Genomic DNA, 12428 nt, shown 5'->3' on the forward strand with positions numbered 1-12428 from the left:
ATATTTAATAATTTATTCATCATGAGTGAAATTCACCCGTGCAGAGAACTAGCACAAGGTCAGTGCAGAACATTTCACATAAGCCCTATATTCAGACCTTACAGGAGCCTCAAGTTGTGCATAGGCCTTCTAATAATTCTCTCTGCAGGAAAGTAAATTTCACTCAAGTAGTGTAGGTTTTTATTATTCTTTTAAATAGAAGTACTAAATAGTGGGCCTGATCCTGCATCTATTACTCTAGCAATACTTTCCATTACAGTCCATGGGAGTTTTGCCTGCATAGGAGTTCAAGGAAAGACCTATTATTACTACTCATTTTGATTGGTTCTTTCAAATGCATTATATTTTGGAATCTCCATATACAATATTGTAATTTGTTTCTCATAGCAGATTTAAAATTAAATGATTACCTTGTTTATTATCTTTGCCGCCACCATTGTGAAAAAAGAATTGTCAGTGATCTGGAACCTGTCTTGGCTTAAATGGAAAACCTAACTCCTTTCCTAGTAGTGGAATGCTTAGTAATACAATCCTCTATTTCCCCTCACTCCTAGTAAGCTTTGTAGTAATAAACAGAAGCTCTTCAGGATGTACAGCTCTCGGAAACATAGGTATCCAGCATCCTATCTATTCACATGATATTTGAGAATGCCACTAACATCAGGTGCATGATCAGTTTACTTCCCCTTCTTAGTGCTTTACAATTTCTTACTTCTCCTAGGGTCCTTTCTTGATTTGTTTTAAGTGCTTGTAATTTTCCCTGTTGCTTGTTGCCTGCAGTGCTGTATTAATACAATGGCAATGAAGTGTTGTATATTATAGTATAGTGTGTCAGCACCTCAAAATTCATGCAATTGACAACTGCAGAGTGCAGCACACATTGGCTTTTCTAAGCCTGAGTACCCTCTTCCGCCTGAGACTTGAACTTTTGGAATGTTTGATCCTATAAAGAGCTAAAACAATTCTTCGATATTTGGGATAACTACATTTTCCTAAATCCAAGAGGATTACTGCAACAGTGGAGGCTGTGTTCCTATGTCAAATAAACATTAAATAGTGGGGAATACTAAGGTATCACACACTAGGCTATTTCAATAACTTAAATTTACGGTTGCTATTGAGAAGAATTCCCTTGGAGACAGTGCCTGAATCAGTGCATTATCTACAGTGTAGGGGACTGCATGCTAAAACAATGGTTTGCTTCAACTGGACTCTGTTGACCTTTTTATCTCTTGCCAAACATGGTAATTTCTAGCTTATGAATCTCAGGGGAGAATCCTCTGCTCTATGCCAAAAACTTGCTGCATCTAATTTTTTTAAGTTTTTTTTAATGATTTCGAAAAGTCATTATAGTCTCAGACTGAAATTATAAAATGAGCAAAAATATAGTTTCTATTTGTCCAGAGACTAATTTGAAATAAATGCACTATTTTTCAACACCATTCACAAAAATCTTCAAATATATTCTTTTAAAATTCCATTACTATATTGAAATTTAAACTAAAATTACTTCTTGGAATTCTTGCCTACGCTCATAGCAGGTACAAGGTATAACATTACCATTCTTGAGTTCACACTTCTACCATGAGGCTAGTGGAGAAGTCTTACATCTTAAACTTCTAGGGCTGGGTTATCAAATATATGTGTGTGACTCAGGTTGGTTTCAAAAGGAGTTATGTGCACCCAGTTGGAGTAATCAGGCTCATAAAGTCATTTGGTCCATTAGAGAATATTGTTCACTACCCCTCCAGAGAAGCCACAGTGACCCCTAGTGTCTCCCCCCCAGCAGTTCCTTCATAAGTGAAGGATAGAAAATAAAGAATTTGGGAAAAATTAAAAGGAGTACAGCCCTATGCAAGAGAACAATTCATGTGTATGTTGAGTAGCAGGGTCGGGCACTAAGTGGGTGAGATGTTATAACTAATGCCTTTGGAGTACAAAAATTAAAGAGAAGTAATTTTCTTTTTTCCAAAGGTTCCAGTTATAACTAATCCACTCTTAGGGCAGGTCTACATTACCCCTTAAGGGCTTGTCTTCACTATGGGGTTAAGTTTGACCTAAATTACGCTACTCCAGCTACATGAATAACATAGCTGGAGTCGACATCGCTTAGGCTGACTTAACCCGGTGTCTTCACTGTGCTGCGTCGATGGGAGACACTCTCATGTCGACTTACCTTAACCTTCTCAGGGAGCTGGAGTACCGGAGTTGACTGGAGAGTGCTCTGCTATCAATTTAGCGGGTCTTCACTAGACTTGCTAAATCAACACCCTCTGCATTGATTGCAGCGGCGTCAATCTCCCCATCGTGAAGAATGGCCCTGAGTCAGTCTAACTTATGTCATGCAAAGGTGTGAAAAAGCCCTTTCCCCCGAGCAATGCAAGTTTTGCGCTGTCCACACCAGCACTATATCGGCTGGAGATGCTTTCCTGCCAACATAGCTTATGCTTCTCGCTGAGGTGCCGTCAGCATAGCACATCTTCACAGACACGATACCATGGTGAAGATGCATCAGTGCAGCTGCGCCGATATAGTGCTGTACTGTAGACTTGTCCTCCAAGACTTTAAAGCTCCAGCACTGTAGCTATAGAAATATATAGAATTCTGCAACAGGCAGAAAAAGAACACAGTAGGTCCAGGAAGACATAAAAGATTGAACAGATAAAATATAAGCAACAAAGAACAGCGTCATCCCCCAAAAAAGAACAAAATTGCTATAGGGTAGGGGATAGTGGGGCTCATTCAGGTTCTGGACACTTGGGCCCTGATTCAGAAGACCATGCCTCTTCAGGAAAGCACTAAACCATTTGCTTCCCTGAATCAGTGCCTTAACGCTTTTGCCATCTGGGTCAGCATTCAGGTTACAAGAACCCTTGCATGGAGGCTAAGAGGACCCTCAAGCACTATTCCCAGAAAACTGACAGTCCACAGCAATGTGTGAGCACATGCCACAGTCTACCCCATACAGTTTCATGATGTCATGTTTGTCTCTACTGAACATCAACAGGATGGCTTTCACTCAAGGCACTACATCCATGACACCTTTTAAAAAAATGAGAGAAAAGAGATTTGTATTAGTACAAATGAGTTGATTTAGCAGCAGTAATACGTACTCTTCATCTAATTTTTTTTGCTTGCATTTACTGGGGTAATATAATATAGTCCTTATCGATCCTTGTTCTGGCTACCTTATCAATTTTCCAATCATTTAAATTAATGTAGGACAAAGTGACATGTCCATAAAGTTTTTGCCTCGTAGGATTTCTCTAGAAAATAATCATTTGATTTTCTTGCTTGAGTAATAATTATTATTTTTTTTACCTCTGGGTACAGCAAATACAGTATGTGGGGAGCACATGTACAGAGATAGTACCTATAATAAGAAATACATTTGCATTATGTAATTCATGCACGCTAGTGTGAATACATTGTAGTCTGGCTATTAAACGACTGCCTCCTAGATTACATTCTCATGACAGTTTATAAACAAAAGTTACTGAGAGTTGAACGGAGCCTTGAACTGTAACTGTTACTGTAAAACAAACCTTAGAATTTGCTTTTCTTTCAGATTATAGGTTCTGAGGGTCTTTTGTATTCAATACACTACAGGATTTAGTGTTCCAGGTGTGATTAATATTTTGCAATGGAAAGAGATGACATTTCCAGTATCATCCCATGTTTGTTTCAAAAATTGCTTACTTTGGGCAGGGGGAGAAAGGGATTAGATTGAGAAATTTCAGAAACAAGTATTCTTTAAAGGGATATAACATGCCATATTTGTCTAATGAAGATCTTTCTACTGATGTTTTATAGCATTCTTGAAACTGACTTCATTATAAGCTGCTTAGCATGTGCTTTGCTTGCCGCCTACTGCCTCTCAGCCAGTCTCAGCTGTATGAGACATAGTACGATGCATGGACATAGATTGTCTGATTATCTGAAAATTTCATAACCTCAGAAGCTCATGTGATTCCATTTCATATAGTTACATATGAGAACCCTGTCTTTTCAGAATATAGTTTGTTAAGCAGGTAGACATTGAACAGTACATTTTAATATTTCTTTTTAGTTGCAAAATACATTTCTGTTCAAAACAATTCTTTTTAGTATCTTACAGTAAAATACAGGGACCACGAGGGAAGACGAACAGGCTGCATCTCAGTGTAATGAACAACAAGCAGATAGTCTTTGCCATGACCCCCAAAAAGGTTTATTGCCACTGGAGCATCATGTCCCTTTTGCTAGAGTCAATAAATTCACATGAGGCTCTCCTATGAGTGGCCAGTCATGGATTCGCAGGGTCTGGTCTATGCCTCAGCCTTTAACTGGTCTCCTTAGGAATATCCCATTAGTGTGCTCGACTCCAAGGATCCCTACTGTTCCACAGGAACAGGCCAGTGGCCTCCACAACTCCAAAACTAGGCCTTCAAGCCCCACCACTCCCTGTCTCTCGATGGCTGCCTGCAGCAATCCAGCCAAGCCAGACTCCTGCAAGATACTTTCCCCCTGCTTCAGGGCATAGTGCTCTTCAGTAAATATCTGCAGCAGCACCAGGCAGACTTTTCAAAATAAAGTAACAATTTATTAGTGACCTGGAATACAGAGGCTGAAAGTCTTTGGGTTATCCTAAGAGAGGCAGATTTAGGACAGGTTTCACACTGGGGGGAGACAAGGTTTTGCCATGCCCTATTTCCTCCTATCTCCTCTTCCCCCTTCCCTTTGTCTCTAAGTCCCCAGTGAGCTTCCCTGTGTGTGTGAACCCTGCTTTTCTTAACATAAACACCTGACACCTTTGTGTCTTTGTTCTCCAGACACAGCCATGCTGTGTTCACACGTTCAGCTACTTCTGCAGCTAGGAGTTAATCTTTGGTTGTTGAGATTTCCTTGCCTCAAGAGGCTCTTCCATTCATCTAGGTTGAGTCCAGCACAGTTCCTAATGGCGCATTCCTAGTACCTCAGACAGCTACACGGCCCAAACACCTCATACCTCCTGCTCAATTCCAGGAAAAGCAATTTAACCGCTTTATATCCAGTAGGTAACAATAGAAAGACAGATGGGGACACACACGTTCATAAAAAATATTACAGAAAATTCCCACATTTGTGATATAGCCACAATACAATTGTGTCTGTCAACCCTATCCCTTGCAAGAATAGGATCATTGCGCAGGAAAACTCTCCCCTTGTATAGATTATTAAACTTAATCACGTATATACAACACATCTTCATGCCTTCAAACTGCATACTCAGGTTCAAAGTGGATTACTCCTTTCCGTTTCCTATTTGTGTCCCATATGTAAAATAGTGACAATGAATAGTTCAAATTATAAATAAATAAAGATGGAAAAGTGTTACATGAAAACAGCCAGAGTGATCAAATCATGTATATTACATAGCACATACAAACATGAACAAAGCTGGATTGTACATTTTGTAAATTAGGAGCTCCCAAAATCTTACCCATGGGTAAGTAGAAGGGAAAAGTCACAAGTGCATGAAGAAAAACATTCTTCCTGTAGCTCTCCCAATGTACAGGCCACCTTAGATCAAGTGATCACAATCACTAGCATAGCCAGGCTATTGCAGCTGACTAGTCCTAAAGTACCATCTGCTAGTGGCTGTTCCAGCTGATCAGTTCCCAGCTCAAAGACAGGAAATTACTTTATTAAACATACAGTATAATATCACATTTTTGTGAATCAGCCATCACATCAATAACATTTCTGTGGGAAGGGTTGTTCATTTTGGTTTTTGTCTTGTCCAAATGAATGCTGTAACAAAGACTGTTAAATTTATGTGATCATTAATAATGTGTATGAAATGTTGGAAAATGTCATGTCTTGAAAACGCATGAACATAACAATAACATTAATCTTGCTTGTTTAAAAAACAAAAACTACATGGCATGCAGAAATAATAGAACAATTTGTCTTGTTTATCTGTAGAAATGATCAGAAATGCACTGAGCTGGGCTGTCTTACATGGAAATATATTTATAATCATCTAAAATTTAAGTCCTAACCTTAAATGTATGTCTATAAGGTTAAACCATTATTACTGGATTACATTTTCTTAGATTTACTATACACTCTCACTGCAGTCACTTTACACTATCAATGATAATGTCTCTGTAGAATTATACTATTTTCAAATGAACGTTATCCCAATGAATGAATATATTCCATGAAACACTGGTTAAAAATCTACATTGTGCTATCTTTAGTTTAGTTGCTGGAAATAAATATATCTATATGTCTAGGCGTTACAAAGGAAATTGGAATGAATTAAATATGAAATAATATATCTTTCTCTCTTTCACAGCCAGAAGTTAAGTTTTAAAGAGCGGGTACGAATGGCTAGCCCAAGAGGGCAGAGTATTAAGAACAGGCAGGCATCAGTTGGAGATCGACGGTCACCAGGTACTGACGTTACTGCAGAGAGCAGCCCAACCAAAGTGCAAAAGAGCTGGAGCTTCAATGACCGAACTCGTTTCAGACCTTCACTGCGTCTGAAGAGTTCTCAGCCAAAACCAGTGGCTGATGGTAAGATATTTTTCATGTGTATTTTCCATTATACCTTTTCCCCATGTCCCCTTTACCACAAACCGTCCAGACTTCCAGGACCATCCATTCTCCACAGTTCTAGGAAACCGCGCAGATACTCAAGTTTGGAGAGGGGGTACTGGAAAGCTGGCTTCCCAACTAGGTTAGAGTTCAAGCTGTAGTGATTTTTCTGTGGTGTACTGTTTGGTGGCAGTGCTAGTGGTGAGCTTTGTGTCTCTGAGCAGAGGAGGGAGATGTACTATTATATGCGTTACCTTTTCGTTTTCTTATTTTTGTGGTTTTATCTTAGGCAAATTATGTATAGATCAACCTTAACAGATAATAAATAAACAAGATCTTGATTTTGTGTAAGGACATTTTGAAGTGTCAGAATTTCCCACAGAATGGAGATTCCAAGTTTCGTCCACATTGGCTCCTGTTTTAGGGAAGGTATAGGAGAGTCATAGGACCTGAGGTTCTCCTTCAACCAGCTAAGCACTTTCACAAAGATACCATTTTTTCACTAATGTAGCCCTCACTTCATCAAAGATCTTCTTCTATGATGACACATCAATATGGACCCAGTGGCCCCTCTAGTCCAGGAGAACCAAGGATGCGAAGACCAGATGCGATGCTAGAGGACTAAGATAGTAAGGGAGCCTAGTGACAGCCAAGAATAGGGAGAGCCAAGCAACTTGTAGTCTGTCAAAATTCAACTTGAAATATAATCAATTTCAAAAAGTGAGTTAAAAGTAGTTTTTGGTATTACAGTTGCCTGAGTGTTCCCTGGCAATTTTAAATTTCTATAATCACATTTTCCTATTTTATAAAGATTTGACTTCCCCCTGAAAGGCCCACATGCAAACAATAGGATAGGGGAATACAAGGGAAGCAGCAAAATTGACTGTACACAAACTGCAAAAAGGAAACCAATTGTCAAAAATAGAGACGTCGCTAATCTCTTTTCATGACACTAATCGTGTATGCATCGTCTAATAATTGTGGGTAATAAAAATGATCAGACAAAAGTGTGATTTAGCTATCTGCATCCCTTTAAGAGCACATACACAGAACTGAAATACACTATAGACCACAACTAAGAGCCTCCTACTCAACAGACCTCTTCAGGAAAAGCCTCAGTAAATAATCAAGGTTAGCAACATTCCCTGCGTGGCTGAAAACAAAACAAGCAGACCATCTGACGATCAGCAGTCCAGAGACTAGGGTCCTTCTCTGAGAATCCTCAGATGTACAAATCCTGAGACTTTCAGTTTGGTGGTTGAGTACCCTTCCCTGGCTGATCTCAACGGCTATGATAGAACAATGGAACAGAAAGTGGTCAGTAAGATACAAACCAGAAAGCTCTTTATAGATAAAAAAAATTAGTACCATGAACTGCATCTAGACATAAACTGACAACCAATGCAGTTTGCTGAGCACAGTTGTAATATTCCTTTTAATTTTTACCACTCCTATCTTTCATTCTCTAGCCACATCACATTGAGGGATTAATTTCCTTTTTACCAGTTCCCCATGCTTATCGAACAAACTCTGCAAACATTGCCATATATTTTCCCCTAGACATACTGTAACTTATAGTCTTGAAGCCTCATCAAAATAAGTAGGAACTTCCCGTGCAGTTTTTGTTTTAGGGAAAAGATGCCATGAATTGTATCTGCAGGAATCTCTACTGATAAAAACTAAATATAGTTTATAATTCTTCACAATACAATTAAATACTTTCCAGTTCCTCAAAGTAACCACAGACTGTATGCATGTCAGCAATTTCCAGCTGCACATCCACCATTATGTACAACATCCAATAGATATGTCCATTTCTCTTCTGCAGCAGAAGGAGCAACAGCTGTTACTCCAGCTTTTTGGTAAAGTTTCCACTGTAGGACTCAGTCCAGCAACCTCTGGGATCAGTGTCATCAAACTGATGTCCAGCTTGCTTACTACTTATAGGCAACACTTAGCAACCTCACACAGTACATTCTTCAGCCTCACTTTTATCCCTCAGATAAGCCCTACCAACCTTGGTGGGTTCAAAATTTTTCCTCCCTTGCTATGGATTCCACAGTTATTAAATGCTGTCTCCAAGTGAATGTTCAACAGACTGTGCATAAACTACATGTTTAGCTTAGAGCATTTTTTCTTCTTACTGAATGGAATGACAGCATTTTATTTGTTGTAGTAATTTATTCTTCCCTCCCAGGTGCCAGGTCACTACCTCTGTTTCCTTCTTTATGATGATCTTCCACTGGCTATTTGGCTGGGTGATTTTGGTACTTTGGCTCTCTAACCAAAGCAAAAACCCTCCCTTTCTGGGATAAAGAAACGTTCATATACAGAACACCACACATATTTGACCCTCCTTGATCCATGCCTTTTGCCATCTATTAGTGTAGGACAGGGGTCCCTAACGTGGTGCCCGCAGGCACCATGGCGCCCGCTGGGGTGTCTAAATGCGCCCATATACTGGCCAGTGGATGAGCACCTGCCGAAATGCCACCGACAAGCTACGTCATCCAGAGGCGTCACTGCTGAAATGCTGCCAATTTTCTGCAGATGGATGACACTGTTTGTTGATGGCATTTCAGCAGCAATGCCTATTGACGTTGCCACTTGGTGGAATTTTGGCAGATGCTCATCCACCGCCACGGTCCTCCGTGGCTTTTCATCTGGTGCCCGCCAGAGAAAAAAGGTTGAGGACCACTGGTGTAGGAGCTCAGTGGTCCATTTCTTGTATCAGGGTTCATCTCTTCTGATGCAAGGCAGATATCAATGATTGACTGACCTCCCCAAGGCTAAGGAATTTCTTCACCCTTCCAGAACCAAACAACTCAATAGTCCTTTCCTACCTTGCTCTTCCATCCTTAACACAAGGGAGTGAAAAGGTCTTCCTCCCATGTTTTCTTGCAAGCTCTAGCCTGGCATCCCTAGCTAAAGGCAGGTGCTAACAACAGGCCTCCAGCCCACTGCAATGCTGCATTGCTTCAGGCCTTTCCTTCACTTACTTTCCCACACATTTGAATCTTCATCCCCTTAGTGCAGGATTCACTAACAGTCCCTAATTCTACTGAAAATCTTATCCCTCATAGGAATGAGAAGCTCTGTTCTCTCCTGTCCCATCAGGCCTTGATCAACTTACCCTTTCCTATGTGTCCTGTCTCTTCACGGAACCTTTCCCCAGACTCTCTGGGGCTGCTTCCCCAGCTCTCCTGGTGGAAAGCCCTACTCCAGGCCTTGCTGTGTCTTTGGTTTCTGAGGAACAGGATTTATTCCTAAATAGTCTAATAATCACCCTTTCGCCCATTCTGAAATGAAATTAGGAACAGGTATTCCACCATTTTATTCCACCATTTTTGAGACTTTGCAGGAGATATTTAGCATTCTCTGTAACCTAAAGACGTTGCACAGTTTATTGAATAAAACATCAAAGTGTTCAACACTTGAGAAATTACAGACATATTTCATTTGATTAATTGAAAAGGCCTCCCCAAGGAAACAGTTGATTTCTGTTCTTATCTCTAAACTTAACGGCAGAAAGTTATAAACTCACATGAACTCTCTGCCCTTCCATTCCCCTGAGAGTACTTACATTGAATCCTCAGGGTGAGTAGATTATAAAAATCATGGAAAGAATGCAAATGTATACTTCATCCCCCATATACTTAGTTATTACCATATAATTTATGTATTGTAAAAATAACAGCTTTTTCTTTCAATAACACACATCTTGCCCTCATCTAGAGTTCATTTGATCTGGGGCAGGTCCTTAGTTTAGTTGTTTTTAAGACCTCATTAGTTAGCAATTACTGGTTAAGAATTAACCCGTTTGGTGTCTTTAGTCTCCTTACTGGATTTGTATGATCTAATACCTTGGGATAAAAAGCTGTAGTGCTGTTAGCAATATGTTAATTGATGTCAGTCAATAGGGTAATATTTCTGTGATTGTTTAAACCAATAACATATCTCCTCTAATTTTCATATAGTTTACACTGTAATTTATTAATGAGATCTTATAAAACATAATCCACCATTCTAATTTGAACTCTATGAGCCAGATCTTCTTCTGCTGTTAATCAGCATAGCTCCATTAGTTTTGATAGAGTTATTTCAATTTACATCAACTGATGGTCTGGCCCTGATTGTGCAAATTTTACTCATATAGATGAGTATTCAATGACTTCAAAGGGACTGTTTAGCAGTATGAATAAGGGTTGCACAATTGGGCTCTGAGAGTGAGAGAGAGAGAGAGAAAATGCAATGTGGTGTGGTACAAAGGGTTTACCTAAATGAATTTCACATGACCTCACACTCATGAATGGTGAAACCATGAATTGAGTGCCGATTAAGCCATTATACCATATTGCACAGCATGTATTCTGCATATGCCAAATATATTGCTATTTTAGCAATGCTTTAGAGTTTTAAAAAATGTTTTTGTTACTGTCCTTCATAACCTTCTGTGTTTAAAGCCAAGTACCCTTATTACTATTACCCAGCAACTGAAGTCTCTGCTTTTTTTAATAAAAAGAGAGAGGGAGCCAAGCCCAGGACGAAGTTGGCCCTAATGGGGTGAGTGCTTGCAGGGGTGAAGTCACTGCTACTGCTAACCCTGACCAAAACTTGGCATTTGGGCTGAAGACTCTCCAGTGGTGACCTCACCTCCAAGGACAAGGGGTTTGGAATTTCAGAGCTCACACCAACAGAGCGGTTTTGTGGGCAGAGTGCAACAAATGATGCAGTCAAAAATGCATGATATTTCCCCCATAGTTCTTCACTTTATCACATAGCCTGCACTTCCATACATGGCTATACCTTAACATGTATGCTGTTTACATAGGTATGGGGTATGTTTGTATGTATAGCTATATCGATACAAATCAGTTAGATATAGATTTTTTAAATTTTAGAATTTTAAAAGTTAAAAAGAGTCAAAACAAAATAATCCATCTTTCTTATTCTCCTTTTATGGCAAGTTAATAACAGATCAGTTAGTGATTCACTATTATGATGTGATCAGCAATTTTAATGGTAGAATTATGGTGTATATAATTAACTGTTTTTAGAAAAAATTCTGATTCTCCTATCATTACTCAACATGGAGAAACTCCTTTTTAATTAAGTATCGAGAGCCATTCCATGAAATATTGCCAGTATTTCTACAGGGCATTTTTTGGAAGTTTAATGGCAACTAAAAGCTAACGGATAATTATTAGATAGGAATCTTTATGTAATGTTTATTATACATGCAGAATTTTAGATTTTAGGATCATGCATGAATTATTTGATAACCAATAAAAACAAGGCTTTTTATCTTAAAGAAATATTGTCTAAGCCCCTCCCCTCAAAGGGAGTTAGGCATTTATGAGGAGGTACCTCCCTCTACAAGGATTCACAGCTGTGAACTGTCAGCTGGAGTTAAGCACTGAAGCCAGAACAGTCCTTTCTCACAAAAACTGGCAATGGCCCTCTTTTACCCAATAGGCCAGTGGCTAGCACACTCAGCAAGGATATGGAAGACCTAAGTTCAAATTCCCACTCTGCATGATGTGGAGCACAGACTTCAACCCAGTTCTCCCAACTGTCAGCTAAGTGCCCTAACCACTGGGCTAGGGGCTTTTCTGGGATGAGTCTCCCTCAGCCTCCCCTGTTGAAGGTTCCACTTTGTATAAAATACTGAAATGTTCATTGGAGTAGGGACTAGAAATCAGCTCTCACACATTCCAGGTAATGCCCTAACCACTAGATAATGGAGTCAAAAACTCTCTTTCCTGCTTGCGCTCTCTCTTCCTCAGTACACCTATGAATTAAGCCCCACAGGTGAGACACGTGGGCAGTGTCCAATCTGAGGCCACCACTGGGGTTTAGGCATG

The 12428-nt window shown here is 39.6% G+C and overlaps 1 protein-coding gene across 2 annotated transcripts in view; it reads left to right on the forward strand.

Annotated features, from left to right (window-relative positions):
- KCNQ5 (potassium voltage-gated channel subfamily Q member 5) overlaps positions 1 to 12428 on the forward strand; it is a 513967-nt gene that overhangs the window by 479916 nt on the left and 21623 nt on the right. Inside the window, exons 10-11 of one of the 2 annotated variants that reach the window (XM_030555755.1) lie at positions 555 to 611; positions 6323 to 6543. In XM_030555755.1, coding sequence (XP_030411615.1) covers positions 555 to 611; positions 6323 to 6543 — 278 coding nt within the window. The remainder of the gene's footprint in view (positions 1 to 554; positions 612 to 6322; positions 6544 to 12428) is intronic. The other variant, XM_030555756.1, reaches the window with a different exon arrangement.

The sequence above is a fragment of the Gopherus evgoodei genome, chromosome 3 (assembly GCF_007399415.2).
Source record: "Gopherus evgoodei ecotype Sinaloan lineage chromosome 3, rGopEvg1_v1.p, whole genome shotgun sequence".
NCBI classification, from domain to species: domain Eukaryota; kingdom Metazoa; phylum Chordata; order Testudines; family Testudinidae; genus Gopherus; species Gopherus evgoodei.